Source organism: Triticum urartu, chromosome 7 (assembly GCF_003073215.2).
Source record: "Triticum urartu cultivar G1812 chromosome 7, Tu2.1, whole genome shotgun sequence".
NCBI classification, from domain to species: Eukaryota; Viridiplantae; Streptophyta; class Magnoliopsida; order Poales; family Poaceae; genus Triticum; species Triticum urartu.
The window spans coordinates 42,582,524-42,602,157 of record NC_053028.1 but is presented as its reverse complement, the minus strand read 5'-3'; the positions used below and the strand labels follow the sequence as shown (position 1 = coordinate 42,602,157).

The following is a 19,634-nucleotide window of genomic DNA, read 5'->3' as shown; positions in this document are numbered from 1 at the left end:
AGGTGACTTCTCCTAGGGGTGTTCTAGGGTAGGACTCTTAGGTCAGGTCCGTGTCCCCACCCTAGGTACATGTCTTCATCATTAGCCCCCGAATGGATCAAGGTTAGAGTGGGGAAAGAGTTGGAGATCTTTCCGACTGGTTCTTCGGGCTACGTGAGCGCCTCGTTTTGGGTCAATCGTCACGGGTGACGTTGCCAACCTTTTTCAGTCGCCTTGATCCATTCCAAGCCTTCCATCGAGTGAATTTCTTTGCTTGTGACATACCGAGCGCCGGCGCGATCGGGGTCTTCTGTTTTGACAAGTTGTTTTGTGGTGCGCGGATGTCGCGGGATTCGGATTTTGGGAAGCGCGCGGGACGGGAGCGGCCGCAGTAATCGGAAGCGATAAAGCGGAAGTTCCTCGATCCCCGCGTCGCCTTTTTCACCACGTACTACGCGCGCGTCTGCTGCGGGATTTGACTGGATAGCCTGGGCCTACCAGTCAGGCACTCGGAAGCGGTCCCTTATAAATCGCCGGCTCGGGGTTCCCAAGCAGTGCGCTCTCTTCTCCTTTTTTTTAAACCAGTGGGGGCACGCTGAGTGCACCCACTGGGTGTAGTCCCCGAGACTACTGTCGAATGTTTTTGATCCGGCTGTGGTCTTAGAAACGTGATCATTGTCTCTGAGTTACTCGGAAGCAACTTATCTTGGGCGTCTGTTGACTGATCTTTCTTTTTGCAGAAATCTTGTGAGCTTGTAGCTCGCTATACTGAGTTGGAGAATCAGCAGATCCAACTCAACCTTAACTTGCAGCTTGCTCAGGAGAATTTGAAGAAGGCGCAAGAGGAGGCAAAAGGTAAGGCTGGTGAGGTTCTCCATCCTTAACAGGTGGCTTTTCTTTCCTGTCCATTCTTGATGTTGGTTCCACTCGACGTGCTGTAGATAAACTAGAGGAAGCTCTGAAGAAGAAGGATCAAGACCTTGCAGAGGCGCTGAAGGAGGCCTCAAGAAAAACAAAGCTCGCAGAAGAGAAGCTGGCTTTGGTCGGGACTCTTGAAGAGGAGAACTCCAGGCTGAAAGCTGCTCTTGAGACAGCTAATCGAGATGCCAGTCGACTGAAGAAGGAGAAGATGGCTCTGCATGACAAGGCGGGCGAGCTGGCGGGGAAGGCGAAAGATCTGGAGGCTTATCTCGGAGGGCTCGCCAAGAAGTTGTTCGTCACGCTCGAAGGTAATTGTTCCGACCTGACTGTCTTGTAGTTGCCGAGCCCACGTACGGCCACTATCTTATTCTTGAATCGTGTTCGCAGAATTCTGCCAGAACTTCGAAGAGGAAACCGGTCGAGTGGAGCCAGGCTTGGATCCCGCCAATTCTCTCGTGAAGGACGAGGCTGCCATGAACGTGCTCCGACTGGAGTCTTGTGTTACCAGCGTCGTTGATTATCTGGCTCGGCTGAAAGTTGCAATGTCGCGGATCGACACATCACTCTGGCCTGGGACGACGCTTCAGAACGACCTCGAGTCTCTGATGGCTCAACTTAACGAAGTCCCAGGTCGAGTGGCGGAGTGGAAGAAATCTTCTGCTAGATGTGGTGCTGACGTCGCTCTGTCTCTGGTCCGCGTCCATTGCAAGGAGGCGCGAGAAGAAAAGCTGGCGGCCATCCAAGTTGCAAATACTAGGAAGCACAGCTTTCAAGACTTCATGGAGACTTTCATCGCCGCCGCCACCCGTATTGCCGACGGGATCGACTTGGATGAGTTCGTCGCCCCTTCCAGTCCTCCTCCCGAGGAGTGAAAAACTTTAAATTTACCTCGGAATGCCGAGTGGATTTGTAGCCGTTAAACTCTGCCTTAAATTTGCCTCGGGATGCTGAGTGGACTTGTAACAATTAAACTTTGCCGAGCCGCGGGCTCGAGTACTTTGAGGTCTGGGACCTTTTAGGCTTTATCCGAAATTGATTTCTCGTTGGGCATCTTCATGGTTTGATTCGTCGAGTGGGACTTGATCTTCACTCGGAATGACCTTGTATTTGCGGCGCAATTCCGAAGGGGGAGTTAGCAGTCGACTCGCGGATTGGGTCGAGTCTTGTACTTAGGCGAGCACTGGGCTGCAGCTAAGCCCCCGAGTGGGAGGTTTGCTCTCCACTCGGTAGGATTTTTAAACACTTAGGCGAGCACTGGGCTGCAGCTAAGCCCCCGAGTGGGAGGTTTGCTCTCCACTCGGTAGGATTTTTTCAATACTTTGGCGAGCACTGGACTGCAGCTAAGCCCCCGAGTGGGAGGATTGCTCTCCACTCGGTAGGATTTTTTCAAACTTAAGCAAGTGCCAGACTGCAGCTAAGTCTCTAAGTGAGAGAACTTAGGCGAGTGCTGGACTGCAGCTAAGCCCCCGAGTGGGAGGTTTGCTCTCCACTCGGTAGGACTTTTTCGATCTTAGGCGAGTGCCGTACTGCAGCTAAGTCTCTAAGTGAGAGAACTTAGGCGAGCACTGGGCTGCAGCTAAGCCCCCGAGTGGGAGGATTACTTTCCACTCGGTAGGATTTTTTCAAACTTAGGCGAGTGCCGGACTGTAGCTAAGTCTCTAAGTGAGAGAACTTAGGCGAGTGCTGGACTGCAGCTAAGCCCCCGAGTGGGAGGTTTGCTCTCCACTCGGTAGGATTTTTTTCAAACTTAGGCGAGTGCCGGACTGCAGCTAAGTCTCTAAGTGAGAGAACTTAGGCGAGTGCTGGACTGCAGCTAAGCCCCCGAGTGGGAGGATCGCTCTCCACTCGGTAGGATTTTTTCAAACTTAGGCGAGTGCCGGACTGCAGCTAAGTCTCTAAGTGAGAGAACTTAGGCGAGTGCTGGACTGCAGCTAAGCCCCGAGTGGGAGGATTCGCTCTCCACTCGGTAGATTTTTTCAAACTTAGGCGAGTGCCGGACTGCAGCTAAGTCTCTAAGTGAGAGAACTTAGGCGAGTGCTGGACTGCAGCTAAGCCCCCGAGTGGGAGGATTGCTCTCCACTCGGTAGGATTTTTTCAAACTTAGGCGAGTGCCGGACTGCAGCTAAGTCTCTAAGTGAGAGAACTTAGGCGAGTGCTGGACTGCAGCTAAGCCCCCGAGTGGGAAGGATCGCTCTCCACTCGGTAGGATTTTTTCAAACTTAGGCGAAACGGATTTGCAGCTAAGTCACCCACTGGGGGATTTCGTATGTAAACAAAAGTGACAACAATTAATGGAACACTCTTGCCTTTGATAAAAACGAACAGCAGGAATTTTTCTTATTACATCTCGTCCAAGGGAGAGCTCAAGTGTAAAAGGGGCGGAGTAGTTCCGCATTCCAAGCTCGTGGCTCATCGATCTGGTGCTCAACATTGTAGAGGTGATATGCTCCGTTGTGAAGGACTCTGGTAACGATGAACGGGCCTTACCAAGTAGGAGCAAGCTTGTATGGTTTCTGTTGATCCACTCGGAGGACCAAATCTCCTTCCTGGAAGGCTCGACTCTTCACATTCCGGGCATGGAATCGACGCAAGTCTTGCTGATAAATGGTCGATCTGATCATGGCCATCTCCCTCTCTTCTTCTAGGAGGTCGACTGTGTCTTGCCGGGCCTGTTCCGCTTCATCTTCGGTGTAAAGCTCGACTCGGGGCGCGTTGTGAAGAAGATCACTTGGCAGAACCGCTTCGGCTCCATAAACCAGAAAGAATGGAGTTCTTCCAGTCGACCGGTTAGGGGTGGTCCTCAATCCCCACAGAACTGACGGTAGCTCATCGACCCAAGCACCTTCCGCGTGCTTGAGATCACGCATCAGCCGAGGCTTTAGTCCTTTGAGAATCAGACCATTTGCTCTTTCAGCTTGCCCATTCGACTGAGGATGCGCGACCGATGCGTAGTCGACTCGTGTGCCTTGAGAGGCGCAAAAGGCTCTGAACTTGTCTGAATCGAAGTTTGACCCATTGTCAGTGATGATGCTATGCGGGACCCCATATCTGAGTATCAACTCTTTGATGAAACCGATAGCAGTGCTGGCATCAAGATTTCTGATAGGCTTGGCTTCGATCCATTTGGTGAACTTGTCGACTGCCACAAGCACATGCGTGAATCCGCTCCTGCCTGTTCTCAGTGGACCAACCATGTCCAGTCCCCAGACAGCAAAGGGCCAGACGAGTGGAATGGTCTTCAGGGCTGATGCAGGCTTGTGTGACATGTTGGAGTAGAACTGGCAGCCTCCACACTTGTTGACTATCTCTTTCGCCATCTCATTTGCTCTAGGCCAGTAAAATCCCGCTCGGTATGCTTTAGCCACAATGGTCCGGGAGGACGCATGGTGGCCACAGGTCCCCGAGTGGATATCATCAAGGATTATCCGACCTTCTTCTGGTGTTATGCACTTCTGACCGATTTCGGTCGCGCTTTCTCTATAGAACTACCCCTTTATGACTGTGAAGGCCTTGGATCGGCGGACGATCTGTCGAGCCTCTTCCTCGTCCTCTGGGAGCTCTTTCCTTAGGATATACGCGATGTACGGTATCGTCCAGTCAGGAGTGATTGCCAAGACTTCCATGATTAGGTCGACCACAGCAGGAACTTCGACTTCAGTCGGATCCGTGGCACTTTTCGGCTATGGGGCTTCTTCTGTGAAAGGATCCTCCTGGACTGACGGCGAGCGGATGTGCTCCAAAAACACATTGCTGGGGATGGCTTCTCTCTTGGAGCCTATCTTTGCCAGATCATCAGCTGCTTGATTTTTCAGTCGGGGGATGTGATGAAGCTCTAATCCCTCGAATTTCTTTTCTAGCTTTCTTACTGCATTGCAATAACCAGTCATGGCCGGACTTCTGACGTCCCACTCCTTCATCACCTAATTAACCACCAAATCTGAGTCGCCATAGACCATGAGGCGACGGACGCCGAGTGAAATGGCCATGCGTAACCTATACAAAAGTGCTTCATATTCTGCTTCATTATTGGAGGAATCGAAGTGAATCTGGAGAACATATCTGAGCTTATCTCCTCGGGGGGAGACTAGAACTACCCCAGCACCGGAACCATTCAGCATCTTAGATCCATCGAAGAACATGGTCTAGTGCTCCGAGTGAACTTGAGTCGGAAGTTGCTGTTCAATCCACTCGGCGATGAAATCTGCGATTGCTTGGGACTTGATAGCCTTCTTTGCTTCAAACTTGATATCTAAGGGAAGGAGTTCAATCGCCCACTTGGCCACTCGACCAGTTGCATCACTGTTATGCAGAATCTCTGACAGTGGGGCGTCGCTGACGACTGTAATGGAGTGGTCAGAGAAGTAATGTGCAACCTTCTTCGTGGTCATGTAAATCCCATATACAAGCTTCTGGTAGTGAGGGTATCTTTGTTTTTAAGGGGTCAAAACTTCAGACAGATAATAGACTGGGCGCTGAACTCTGAGGGCCTTTCCTTCTTCTTCCCGCTCGACCGTGAGTACTGTACTGACAACTTGTCCCGTGGCCGCAATGTACAGCAGCAGAGGCTCTTTGCTGATTGGGGCAGCAAGCACCGGCTGGGTGGAGAGCAGAGCTTTGAGCTCTGCAAACGCTGCGTCAGCTTCTGGAGTCCACTCGAACTTGTCAGACTTCTTCATCAGTCGGTAAAGAGGCAACGCTTTCTCACCGAGTCGAGAAATGAATCGACTTAGAGCAGCCAAGCAACCTGTAAGCTTCTGGACATCGTGTATACGCACGGGGCGCTTCATCCGGAGTATGGTGCCAACTTTCTCGGGGTTAGCGTCGATTCCTCGTTCGGAAACGAGGAAACCGAGTAACTTTCCACCTGGAACTCCGAATGTGCACTTTGATGGATTGAGCTTGATATCATATCTCCTGAGGTTAGCAAAGGTTTCCGCAAGGTCAGTCAGTAGGTCGGAACCTTTCCGTGACTTAACCACAATATCATCCATGTATGCTTCTACGTTCCGACTGATCTGAGTGAACAAACACTTCTGAATCATCCTCATGAACGTGGCTCCAGCATTCATGAGGCCGAAGGGCATGGTGACATAGCAGAAGCACCCAAATGGGGTGATGAAAGCCGTTTTGTTCTCGTCAGGTCCATACAGACGGATCTGATGGTACCCTGAATAAGCATCTAGAAAAGACAAACGCTCACATCCCGCAGTCGAGTCCACTATCTGGTCGATGTGGGGGAGAGGAAAATGATCTTTCGGGTAGGCCCGATTGATATGTTTGAAATCAATGCACATGCGAAGTGACTTGTCCTTCTTGGGGACCATGACGACATTGGCGAGACACTCGGAGTGGTAAATCTCTCGGATGAACTCCGCTGCTAAGAGCCGAGCCACCTCCTCGCCAATGGCCATCCTTTTCTGGACGGCGGACCGTCGAAGATGTTCTGTCACAGGCTTGAACTTCGGGTCGACTCGCAGACGGTGCTCAGCCAGCCCCCTGGGAACTCCAGGCATGTCAGAAGGCTTCCATGCGAAGACGTCCCAGTTCTCACGGAGGAACTGGATGAGCGCTTCTCCATATTTGGAGTCGAGCGTCGTCGAGATGTGAGTCGGAGCAGCGTCGGGGTCGGTCGGGTGAATGTGAGCTGTCTTTGTTTCACCGGACGACTGAAAAGCTGACTCTGAAGCAGGCTTCTTGGCCCGTAGCAATTCACTCGGATCGGCAGTCTTTTGGTACTCTTGCAGCTCGACCACTGCCATCTGAGCATCTGCAATCTTAGAGCCTTTCTGAAAGCACTCTTCTGCCTTCTTCCGATTGCCTGTAACAGTGATTACCCCTTTAGGGCCAGGCATCTTCAGTTTGAGGTACACGTAACATGGTCGAGCCATGAAGCGCGCGTAAGCTGGCCTGCCCAAAATGGCATGATAAGCACTTTGGAAGTCCACAACCTCGAATGTCAACTTCTCCTTGCGGTAATTCTTTGAATCACCGAAAACCACATCAAGAGCTATCTGGCCGAGTGATTCGGCTTTCTTGCCAGGAATGACTCTGTGGAAGCTCATGTTACTGGTACTCAGTCTGGACATCGGAATGCCCATTCCTTTCAAAGTTTCAGCATATAGTATGTTCAAGCCACTGCCGCCATCCATCAGGACTTTGGTCAGTCGAGTGCCTTCAACGATTGGGTCGATCACCAAAGCTTGCCTCCCAGGGGTGGCAATGTGCGTCGGGTGATCGGACTGGTCGAATGTGATGGCAGTCTGAGACCACTTCAGGTAACTGGGCGTGACCTCGCGGTTAATGACTTTCAGTCGACTTTTGCTCTCGACATCGGCAAAAATCATCAGGGTGGAATTGACTTGGGGGTATCCATCGTCACTGTCTTCCTTGTCCTCAACTCTGTCTGACTCTTTTTCCTTGTCTTTGGGCTGTTTGCCCTGAAACTGCTGGATCAGGAATCGACACTGTCGAGTGGTATGCTTCGGGTAAATGAAATTACCCTCTTCATCTTTCTTTGTGTGGATGTGACATGGCAGATCCAAAACATCATTTCCATCTTGATCCTTGACTTTCTTGGGCTTCCAGGGGCCTTTGGGTTTTCCCTTGAAGTTTCCCTGGGCTACGGCCAGGGCCTCCCCAGGAGCGGCCGGCTTGGCCTTCCGCTTCTGTTTCCGACTGGAGTTTCCTCCGGTTTCTTGGGCGACTGCCTTGAGCTTGCCGCTTCGGAGTCGATCTTCGTCTTCACTATTAGCGTACTTGGTGGCAATCTCCATCATCCGATTCAGAGACATCTCTCCAGTTCGACCGAACTTCAAATTCAACTCTCTGTATTTAACGCCTTCCTTGAAGGCACAAACTGCTTGATGGTCTGGCACATTCTGTACTGTGTGATGCAGCATGATCCACCTCTGGATGTAATCCCTCAGTGTTTCATTCGGCTTCTGTACGCAGGACCTCAACTCTGTAAGGCCCGCAGGTCACTTGCAGGTTCCTTCAAAGGTTGTGACAAACACTCGGGAGAGGTCCTCCCAGGTGTAGATGCTGCTGGGTGCCAACTGATTCAGCCACGCTCTGGCTGAGCCCTCTAACATGAGAGGAAAATGCTTCATGGCTACTTCATTGTTGCCGCCGCCAATCTGTACAGCCACTCGGTAATCTTCGAGCCAAGTGTCAGGCTTAGATTCACCGGTGAACTTGCTGACCCCAGTCGCCAGCCTGAAGTTGGGAGGAATCACTGCGGCCCTGATGGCTCGACTGAAACACTCTGGCCTTGAAACACCTGCTCTGCTGCTGGCGGGCGCATCTCTGTTATGGCCTTCCCGATGAGCCCTGTTCCTGTCGACCAAGCCTTGAACGAGGACAGATCTCGCTCAAAGCCTGGGTCCCTGGGGTCGACTGGAATCCTCTGCCCGACACTATGAGGGCGTCTGTCATCTTGCCGTCGAGGCGCGTATGACCCACTCCTCGGGGGAGGGGTTGGCACTCGACGTCGATCATCACGGTCGAATCGGTGATCATACTGCCCATTCCTCCTGTACTGATCATGCCGGTCGCCACGTCCCTCACGCCTCGGGGGAGATCTCGGGCTGTGAGCCGACTCGACTGTACCCGTTGCGACGGATCGACTGTGGATCCTGTTCCGCGACTGAGGGACAGCAGAATTCTGGTTTCTCGCCGCCTGGAGCAGCGGTCTGATCTGCAACAAGGCTCTGCCCGCCTCCGACTGGGAGGGCTGAATTGATTCTGCTATACGGGCCGCAGCGGCCAAATTCTAAACTGGGGTTCGGTATACCTGCGGCGGTGGGAAAAGCTGACGCCGACTGGACTCGGGAGCTTGCTGACGTCGACTGGACTCGGGAGCCCGCTGACGCGCTTGCTCGTCGAGTATCCGCTGGAGATTCTCCAGTCGAGTGTGCTCGGCCAGGTTAGCCAAGCGCGCGTCCTCCAAGGCCCGGGCCTCGGGGGTTTCTCCGACAATAGGAGTGTGGAGCGCGTCCATGTTCCGACGGCGAAGCTCCTCTCGCTGTAATGAGGTGAGAGGTTCGGGGGGGGGTACTCATCGTGGGGATGCGACGGGTCGCCCCCACCCGCGCCTCCACCAGCGCGAGGGAAACCAGGAGGACTGTGCGTCCCATCAACTGCCAGAACCTCAGCCGCTGGGTCGCTGCTGTCGCACTCGGATGCGGTCTCCGCGGAGCCAGTCGATAGGTCGAACAGGCCGCAAAAGGATTCGTCGGGCTCGATCGCCGCGACTTGCGGGGTGGCCGACTGGCGAGCCACGGCATGTCTCACCCACCTCTGAAGTCTCGACCGACCGGAGCGCTTGCGCCGGTGGGAGACAGAGCGGGAAGACGATACGGGGGCCGACCGATATTGGGTCGACGGTTGCCGCAGGAGGACGCCACGAACGCATGCGCGGAAATGCGTCGCACCGCGGACGGGGAGCGCGTCGATGTCGAGTGGCGCCTCCTAAAGCCAGGCGGAGTCGTCGGCGATGAACGTGAGCGCGCCGAGACGGATCTCGCGGCCCTCCACCAAAACTCCGCACGAAACCATGATCAAAGGGATCGGAAAAATCGCAACTTCTCCAATCAGGCGCTAAGACTGCTGCCCCACGGTGGGCGCCAACTGTCGTGGTTCTAACTCTGACAGTGATGTAGGGGGGTACGTATGGAGAGGCTAGGTCTCAGCTATTGGGAAGTTGTAAACACACCAAGATGTACGAGTTCAGGCCCTTCGCGGAGGAAGTAACACCCTACGTCTCGGTGCCCGGAGGCGGTCGATTGGATTACTGGCGTGTGAATAATAGGGGTGCGAACCCTTGTTACTGAGGAGGGGGGTGGCTTATATAGAGTTCGCCGGCCCCGTCCTGCCCTCAGTAATGCAGGGTTTAAGGTACATTTAAGGTTGGGCGTTACTGGTAACGCCCCTAATAAAGTGCTATAATGACCATAAAGACTACTTAATAGCTGACCGTTTGCCTGCGGAGTGACTACAGGTCTCCTGGCGGTCGAGTGGTTGGCTTCATGGTCGAGTGATAACCTGCAGGTCGAGTGTCTTGAGTCCGTCGAGTGGGATACCTTTAAGTCGATTGAAAGGTGACTTCTCCTAGGGGTGTCCTAGGGTAGGACTCTTAGGTCAGGTCCGTGTCCCCACCCTAGGTACATGTCTTCATCACGGTCCGCTTCATCCAACAATACGGCCGAATCAAAGTAAGACGTTGGTGGTAAGCAGTATGACTATTTATCGCCCACAACTCTTTGTGTCCTACTCGTGCATATAAGATCTACGCATAGACCTGGCTCGGATGCCACTAATGGGGAACATAGTAATTAAAAAACTTTCCTACGATCACGCAAGGTCTATCTTGGAGAAGCATAGCCACGAGACGGGAGAGTGTGTCCATGTACCCTCGTAGACCGAAAGCGGAAGCGTTTAGTAACGCGGTTGATGTAGTCGAACATCTTCACGATCCAACCGATCCAACTACCGAACATACGACACCTCCGTGTTCAGCACACGTTCAGCACGATGACGTCCCTCTAGCACTTGATCCAGTAGAGGGACGAGGGAGAGTTCCGTCAGCACGATGGCGTGGCGACGATGGTGATGCAGTTACCAGCACAGGGCTTCGCCTAAGCACTACGACGATATGACTGAGGTGTTAAACTGTCGAGGGGGACACCGCACACAGCTAAGATATTGTCGGTTGTCCTTTGGGGTGCCCCCCTGCCCACGTATATAAAGGAGGGGGGAGGAGGAGGCCGACCAAGGGGGAGGCGCGCCAAGGGGGGGGTCCTACTAGGACTCGAAACCTAGTAGGATTCGCCACCCCCCTTTCCTTCCAACAGAGAGGGGGAAATGGGAAAGGAAGGAGAGGGAGAAGGAAAGAGGGGGCCCGCTCCCCTCCCCTTGTCCAATTCGCATTGAGGCAAGGGGGGGCGCCCCACCTCCTGTGGCCTACCTCCTCTCCTCCACTATGGCCCATTAGGCCCAATAACTTTCCCGGGGGGTTCCGATAACCTCTCGGTACTCTGATAAATCCCCGAACCTTATCGGAACCATTCTGATGTCCGTGTATAACCTTTCAATATATCAATCTTTACCTCTCGACCATTTCGAGACTCCTCGTCATGTTCGTGATCTCATCCGGGACTCCGAACAAATTTCGGTCATCAAATCACATAACTCATAATACAAATTGTCATCGAACGTTAAGCGTGCGGACCCTACGGGTTCGAGAACTATATAGACATGACCGAGACACATCTCCGGTCAATAAACAATAGCGGAACCTGGATGCTCATATTGGCTCCTACATATTCTACGAAGATCTTTATCGGTCAAACCGCATAACAACATACGTTGTTCCCTTTGTCATCGGTATGTTACTTGCCCGAGATTCGATCGTCGGTATCATCATACCTAGTTCAATCTCGTTACCGGCAAGTCTCTTTATCCGCTCCGTAATGCATCATTCCGCAACTAACTCATTAGTCACATTGCTTGCAAGGCTTATAGTGATGAGCATTACCGAGAGGGCCCAGAGATACCTCTGATACACGGAGTGACAAATCATAATCTTGATATATGCCAACTCAACAAACACCTTCGGAGATACCTGTAGAGCATCTTTATAATCACCCAGTTACATTGTGACGTTTGATAGCACACAAAGTGTTCCTCCGGTATTCGGGGGTTGCATAATCTCATAGTCAGAGGAATATGTATAAGTCATGAAGAAAGCAATAACAATAAAACTAAACTATCATTATGCTAAGCTAACGGATGGGTCTTGTTCATCATATTATTATCTAATGATGTGATCCCGTTCATCAAATGACAGCACATGTCTATAGTTAGGAAACTTAACCATCTTTGATTAACGAGCTAGTCAAGTAGAGGCATAGTAGGGACACTCTGTTTGTCTATGTATTCACATATGTACTAAGTTTCCGGTTAATACAATTCTAGTATGAGTAATAAACATTTATCATGATATAAGAAAATATAAATAACAACTTTATTGTTACCTCTAGGGCATATTTCCTTCAGCTCTTATAATGAGGCGCAAGCCAAAAATCCTCCCGGGATTCTGCCAACACTTGTTTCTTTTTTGGCTTCCGGCATGCAAATCGGGGGATTCGGGGCGCTGGTATTTAGCACGCTCTATTAGCGCCTTGAGTTGGACCCGGGAGTGCTTTGATTCGTGTTTTAATTTTTGAGTGTTTATTCTTTTGTATTTTACCTCTTTATAAGCGTCTAGCAATGGACATGTCCTTTGATGTAATCTCAGATGAAATTCCAAATTTTGGTGTCTAAATAAAGCGGCAACAATATTAATCCTAAAAAATACTATGCGACCACTTGTGCCTCTTTTTTTTTGAGATGACCACGTGTCCCTCTGGTACGTAGTTATAGTTAAAAGGATAGAGAGAAACACGTTTTTCATTAATTAGAGGCCGGGGAAGTGAAATTCCTCCCCAAATTTTAGGGGCCGGCCTCCTCGTACCCCCTCGTAACAGAGAGGAGACCCCCTCGTACCCCCTCATTGCTCGCCCCTCAAGGGCGATCGGGGGGAGGGGGGCAAACCTAGCCCCCGTCCGCCTCGATCCCATCCCTCCTTCCCCTCCGCCGCTGCAGGGGGACAGCGCCGGGCAGAGCCCGTGCGTTCGACGGCAGCGGCAGAGGGCTGCTCCTCTCTCCCAAACTATACGGTGGTGAGGGCGCCGGATCCACGGAGGTGTGTCCTCTTCGTCGATCCATGGCGGCGCGGTGGCTCCTGCTGGAGGCGTTTGTGGTGATGCGGGGTGAGATGGCCAGAGGATGGAGGTGGGCTGGGTGTGGCCGGTGGCGGCGTCCGGCCCGGATCCGGTCTTGGCGGACGCGGCGGCGACTCCGGCCCGAATCTGAACATGGCGGTGGCGGTGTCCCCTCCGCCGGGGATGATGGGCCAGATGGTGGGTCCTTGTGGCGGCGCCAGTGGCGGCGGATCTTGCGATCCCGCCCTGGGGACGTCGCAGGACGCGTGTGGCGGATGGAGCTTACTCCGACGTGGACGGCGCGTGATGCGGGATCGCGGCGGCGGTTGCTCTTGTATGGGCGACAACGACAATGGCTGGCGCGACGGTGGGTGCTCCATGTAGCGCCCGAAATCAGGGCGACGACCCCTCTTCATCAACTGCCGCGGACTCCGGGATCGTGTGGGCGATTCGGAGTCTGGATCTCGAGGTGGTGATGGCCTTTCTAAGGTTGGTGACGGTATGGGAAGCCCCTTCCATCAACAGATCGGGTTCGATGCGGCTCGACAGGTGACACATGTGCCTCGTTCGGATTTGCCAGGCGGTGCCTGTCGTCGCCAGGTGAAGCCACCGGTGGATGCGCTACCGGCGGATGCTACTCACATCATCTTATATGGAGATATCGAGTCATGCCTGCTATCGGCAAGTGATGCACGGTGGCTCTAGCGGAGGTGTCATGTTTAGCTTGTTGTTGTCAGATCGAAGGTGGTGCGACAGTAGCGGGAGACAGGTGGTCTGAGATGTCTTTGTCTTCTGTTGTCTCCTCCAGAGATATCCGGCTATCGAGGTGTCGGTAGACGGATAAGAGCGGATGGTACATACAGCTTGAGTGATGACTTTATACACTTCGATGGAAACACAAGATCTCTGATCGGACTATGTCGTTGCGCGCTGTGTCGTGTTGGTGGAGTGAAGCTTGGCTTTGAGGATGAGAATCCGGAGTTCAACCTTATGATGAACTCGCCATCATCGCCGCACGTGTTGCGATTCCTTTTTGAAGGCATAGCCTAGGAATTGTGTATTTTCGTTTATGTTGTGTCTTGTATTATATGGATTAGTGGCTATCCGGGGGAGGTACTGTCGCGAGGTATACGGCCTCAGGGTTTGTTTACCATTTTATTTCCAGGTAGATGATGTTCGGCTGCTCGATTTTGTATTTTTAATAATTTATAGTTGCATGCATCGTCCTGATGCAAAGACAGGAAGTTATCCTCTTTTTTAAAAATAAAACGTTTTCCATTAAAAATTAAAAATAGAGAATTTTTTACTTTTAAAATAAGAACTGAGTTACCCCGAAAAAAAAGCAATAGAGATCGATTGGGTATACGATCGAGCTCCCCGCAAAAAAGAAAAAGATTCCGTATACGAGTAGGAATCGAAACCGTTCCAATGTGCGACGTACTCTAGTTTGTTAACTTGTTATGGAAGACCGGTGCAAAAAAAAAAAAAACTTGTTATGGAAGACGAGAGATTGAGATCGTTAAGATCTCCTTGGAAGAGGAAAGGACTGCGGTTTAAACTAGGAAGCTTATCACGCGAGGAGATTGGATTGAACCCTAGCGTCTTGGGCGGAGCGACGCCAGTATATAAGAGCGGCAACGGCGTCGTCGACGAGATCGGATTGAATCGTATCTATCTATCTATCTCCCGGTCACACGCTCGTACGTAGGTCCAAGATCCAGCCATGGCATCGAGCGACAACGACGACCAGGGCTACAGCGATTTCGACGAGGAGGAGGACCCGATCGAGCTCGAGTCGGACGACGACATGGCGGCGCTGCTGGCCGCGAGGAGGCAGAAGTACAAGGTCATCACCGAGGGTGCCGTGCGCGCGCTCCAGGACGACTGCATCGCCGGGGTCGCCGACCTCATCCAGGTCCCGCCGGCGATCGCGGCCATCGTCCTGCGCCACTGCCACTGGAGCACCCTCGTGGTCCAGGACAAGTGGTTCTCCGACGAGCAGGGCCTCCGCGCCGCCGTCGGTTTGCTACCGCCGAGCGACGGCGACGCCGTGGCGGAGCCCAAGCGCAAGCGCAAGGATAAGAAGCTCACCTGCGACCTTTGCTTCGACAATCACCCTCCAGGCCAGATGAGGTCGGCGGGGTGCGGCCATCTCTACTGCCGCGTGTGCTGGCGCTGGTACGTCCGCGCGGCGGTGGAGGACGGCGCCCGGTGCCTGTCGCTGCGGTGCCCGGACCCGTCCTGCTCGGCGGCCGTGCTCCGGGACCTGGTGGACGACGTCGCCGACGAGGAGGACAAGCAGCGGTACGCGGGGTTCGCGCTCCGGTCGTACGTGGAGGAGAGCAAGACCATGAGGTGGTGCCCCGCTCCCGGGTGCGGCCTCGCCATGGAGTATCTCGGCGGGGAAACCCTCAGCGAGCAGCTGGACGTGGTGTGCGACTGCGGCCACGGCTTCTGCATCGTCTGCGCCGAGGAGTCGCACCGGCCGGTGCCGTGCCGCACGGTGCGCGACTGGGCGGCCAAGAACAGCTCCGAGTCGGAGAGCACCAACTGGGTGATGGCCAACACCAAGCTGTGCCCCAAGTGCCGGCGCCCCATCGAGAAGAACACGGGCTGCAACCACATGACCTGCCGGGACCCCTGCCGCCACGAGTTCTGCTGGATCTGCCTCGCCGACTACCGCGTTGGCCACACCTGCAACCGCTACGAGGTCGACGAGATCGACGCCCGGCAGGCCTACGCCAGGGCCTCCCTCGACCGGTACATGCACTACTACGAGCGCTGGGTGGCGCACGAGCACTCGCGGGTGAGGGCCAGCGAGGACATGTTCGAGCTGGAGAGCGCCAGGGAGGGCTACCTCGAGGGCGCTGCCGCCGACGAGGCGCAGAGGCAGCTCGGCTTCCTCATCGACGCCTACCGGCAGATCCTCGAGGGCCGGCGGATGCTGAGGTGGACCTACGCGTACGGCTACTTCGCCGACAGGGACAAGCTCAACCTCCTCGAGTGCCTCCAGGGCGAGGCCGAGGACTCGCTGGAGCGCCTCCACAAGATGGCCGAGGCCGAGCGCACCGCCGACGAAAACTACTACGCTGCCGACGGCGGCGTCTCGTCCTACTTTGACAGGCTCGCCAAGCTCACCAAGCAGACCCACGATTACTTCGAGAGCATGGCTGAAGCTTTCCAAACCGATCTCGACTAGCTGCTCCATCGCCCCTACGTACCCAAGGTTCCTGGTTTAACAGACTACAAGTAGTTGCTTTTTAATTAGAGCTAGACAATTTTCCACCTTAATTCATCCATTGCCAGATGTAGTACTATCTCTCTCTCAGTTTACAGGGTGTGCGCGTGTTTCTAGGTCATCAATTCGACCAATCTAATACAAGTCATATATTACAAAAAATATAATATCAATATAAACTTCAGATGTTCTATTTTCAAACCGTATAATTTTTATGTTATATAGTTTATATTAAGGTGATAAAATTAGCAACCTAGGTATACATGTAGGACTTATAAACTGAAACCGAGGTAGTAGCTTTTATCTCAACTCCTTTTGTTTTCTGCAACTTGTTAGATTTGGTCCTTTGTATTAATGCGGTCAACCATTGTCAAACACCGTTTTCTGCTAATGTGTCCTTGACTAGCTATTAGTATCTCCGTCCGAAAATACTTCATCAAAATGAATAAAAATCCTGATATAAGATTTTTATTCATTTTGATGACAAGTATTTCTAGACGAAGGGAGTACCTACTACCTGCTCCATCACCCCTACGTACCCAAGGTTCCTGGTTTAACTAGAGTAGTACTCAACATCCGTATGCGTACGCAATTTTCCACGCACCCCGGCAAAAAATCATGAAAGATGTCACGCACGTTACAGGCAAAACCTCCTTTTTCCCACGCCCCTCTCCTTACAGTGAGTTCCTCTCGGCCTCCTATATATACTCTTAATTCTTCTTCCATGGCGATCAGTGGCTAGCGGTGCACAATCCACCGTTTAGACACCTCCATCGCGGCCGATGATGGGTGTCATTAGACCTCCACATTGTTACACAGCCTTCAGGCTATGGAGTACATAATACGTTACCTGATTATTTATTTCTTTTCAGAAACATTGAGTACAACACAGACGCGCACAAACACCACCCCTCACACACACACACACACACTCACATGATGTTTGTTGAAGCGGAAACAGTAACATCCATACGTGTGGGCATTAGTCAACTCACCCACACGTCTCCATCGCCGTCCAGTCACTTCTGCACGAATCTTGGCATGAAATGGGTGACTTTGTGTGCCACATAGGACAACTCGCGTGTGTGGCGTGTGAGAGAGTTCGCCCGCAGGCCGGTTTCCTCTCCGTGGTCAACGGTTGCCAGTCGGGAGCGTGCGGTGGAACTGCCGTGGCGCCCGCACGTGCACACCCGATTGCGGTTGCCGTCAACCATTTCACGCCACACACACACACTCACATGATGTTTGTTGAAGCGGAAACAGTAACATCCATACGTGTGGGCGTTAGTCAACTCACCCACACGCCTCCATCGCCGTCCAGTCACTTCTGCACGAATCTTGGCATGAAATGGGTGACTTTGTGTGCCACATAGGACAACTCGCGTGTGTGGCGTGTGAGAGAGTTCGCCCGCAGGCCGGTTTCCTCTCCGTGGTCAACGGTTGCCAGTCGGGAGCGTGCGGTGGAACTGCCGTGGCGCCCGCACGTGCACACCCGATTGCGGTTGCCGTCAACCATTTCACGCCACACACACACACTCACATGATGTTTGTTGAAGCGGAAACAGTAACATCCATACGTGTGGGCGTTAGTCAACTCACCCACACGCCTCCATCGCCGTCCAGTCACTTCTGCACGAATCTTGGCATGAAATGGGTGACTTTGTGTGCCACATAGGACAACTCGCGTGTGTGGCGTGTGAGAGAGTTCGCCCGCAGGCCGGTTTCCTCTCCGTGGTCAACGGTTGCCAGTCGGGAGCGTGCGGTGGAACTGCCGTGGCGCCCGCACGTGCACACCCGATTGCGGTTGCCGTCAACCAAGTCTCGCACTTCGCCCCCCCCCCTCACGGTTTCATTTACTCGCTCCACTTCATTACTCACCCAACCCACCATCCATAGTAGTTCAGTCGATTGGAGGAGAAGCCGAGAGGAGAAGGCGGCGGTGGAGGCGGAAGAGTCGACGGAATTCGCGGCCATCGGTGGGGCTCGCCGGACCGGAGCGTCTTCGCCGTTGTGCCCGCAAATTGAAGGTAATGCTCCTTCCGATGCTCACATTCCTTGCCTGCATTCCCGCCTCCCCTATATGGTCAATTTTCCGCTCGAAATTCATCGAGATTCCGACGGATTCGCGGTGCTCCCGCGTTCCTGTCGGCGAAGGAGTCCCGTGCTTGCCGTTTAGGGTGGCATTGCACAGTTTCGTCGCCGCCGCGGTGGCAGCCATGCCGGTGTGGCTCGGCCTGTCCGCAGCCACATCTGGGTTTTGTCTTGCGATTGAGCCGGCGTTTTTCTAGTTGTTAGTTATGTATTGCCTCGAAATGCTATTGACATAGGTGCAGGAAGTTTTTCGTTGTTGAATTTGAGGGTATGATAGTTGCCAATGAACCCTAGATCTAGGTAGTTGTATTTCATAGTGTAGTGTAAAGGCAGCCATGGCAGTTTCAACAACTATCTGCACTGAATGGAACTAATTTTCTGATCAACCGTGCCAGTTGCCACAAATATGCTTTCCGTGTGGCAACTAATTTTGTGAACACACTATGGCTGTTGCCATGCTGTAGGCAGGATAATGGGCAAATTCACTGTACTATAGACTCATTTTTGCGTTTTGCCATGCTGACTTGTGATATCTGAACATATTTGGCTGTATTACATGGCAACTCATTTTTAATATGAGTCCAGGGTGTGAATTGCCACATTACAGGTTGTTTAGTAAATGTTTTCAGCATTTTTTTGAACTGTCTTGCATTTTAATATGGCAATTTCAACCTAGTACATTTGCCCGTGAACATATGTCAACTCATTTTTATATGAGGACAGGGTGTGAGTTGCCACATTATATGTTTGTGTAGTGGAAGATGTGTGCCTTTCTTTGTATTGACTTTGTGCTAACATGGCAACTTGAACATTGTTTAAGTGCCTTATGATCTGTACATTTTTAAATGAAGCCAATGTGTTTAGTTGCCACATTTCTTGTTGGACAATCATGTCAGCTATTGATTAGTGTGAACCGTACAAGATCATGCATGGCAACCCGTTTGTTTTTCATTTTGTTTTATGTGATTTTGTTTATGTGTGAAGGCGACTTTTATTTAATCCATGGCATTCGTGGTTGCTGCCTTCAAGGCAATAACATTTTTCAACAGCACACACACACAAAAATGTTTATTTCATACATCCACTCTTTGTTTATAAAATATGCATGGCAGCCATGATGTTGACCTTGTGGCAACTATCATTATAACAAGATGGCAACTGCCAGCACAGCATGTGGCGAATAACATAGATAGATGGCAACTCTTTCTTTCTTTCATCTCCTTCAACTAGATGACTAAAGGAATATACATTAGCTACTTTTTTCAACATAGGATGATGACAACTGCCATATTTTTCTTTCAAATTGTGTACACCAGCTCATGGACGTGGATCGTCTTGATCTGTCCACCGTTGACTTTACTGGGATATGAGGCCCGCCACCTCCACATAAGTTTGCTGTCTCTGCGTGGACGTACGATGCTGTCAAGGCTGTGCTCGCCGCATACAAGATAACTGATATGAAATATGGGAAACTGCAGGTTAGTTCTACCTCCTTTCTTTGCACGAAATTCTTCAATTTCGATGCTGCATAACATATGCAAAAATCCCCATACGGCAACCATCTGTGGCTAACAAGATATGAATACCTGTCAGCGATGCAAGTCGAGCTACTACCCATGATGCCGAGCAAGGAGACCCGGAAG

At 52.2% G+C, this 19,634-nt stretch overlaps 1 protein-coding gene across 1 annotated transcript; it reads left to right on the top strand.

Moving 5' to 3' along the window:
- The first annotated feature begins 14,385 nt into the window (after window positions 1–14,385).
- Window positions 14,386–15,861, top strand: LOC125519734 (probable E3 ubiquitin-protein ligase ARI7). Its single transcript, XM_048684480.1, has one exon. It carries the CDS (start codon window positions 14,386–14,388, stop codon window positions 15,859–15,861), a length of 1,476 nt encoding a protein of 491 aa, XP_048540437.1.
- Window positions 15,862–19,634: the final 3,773 nt, after the last annotated feature.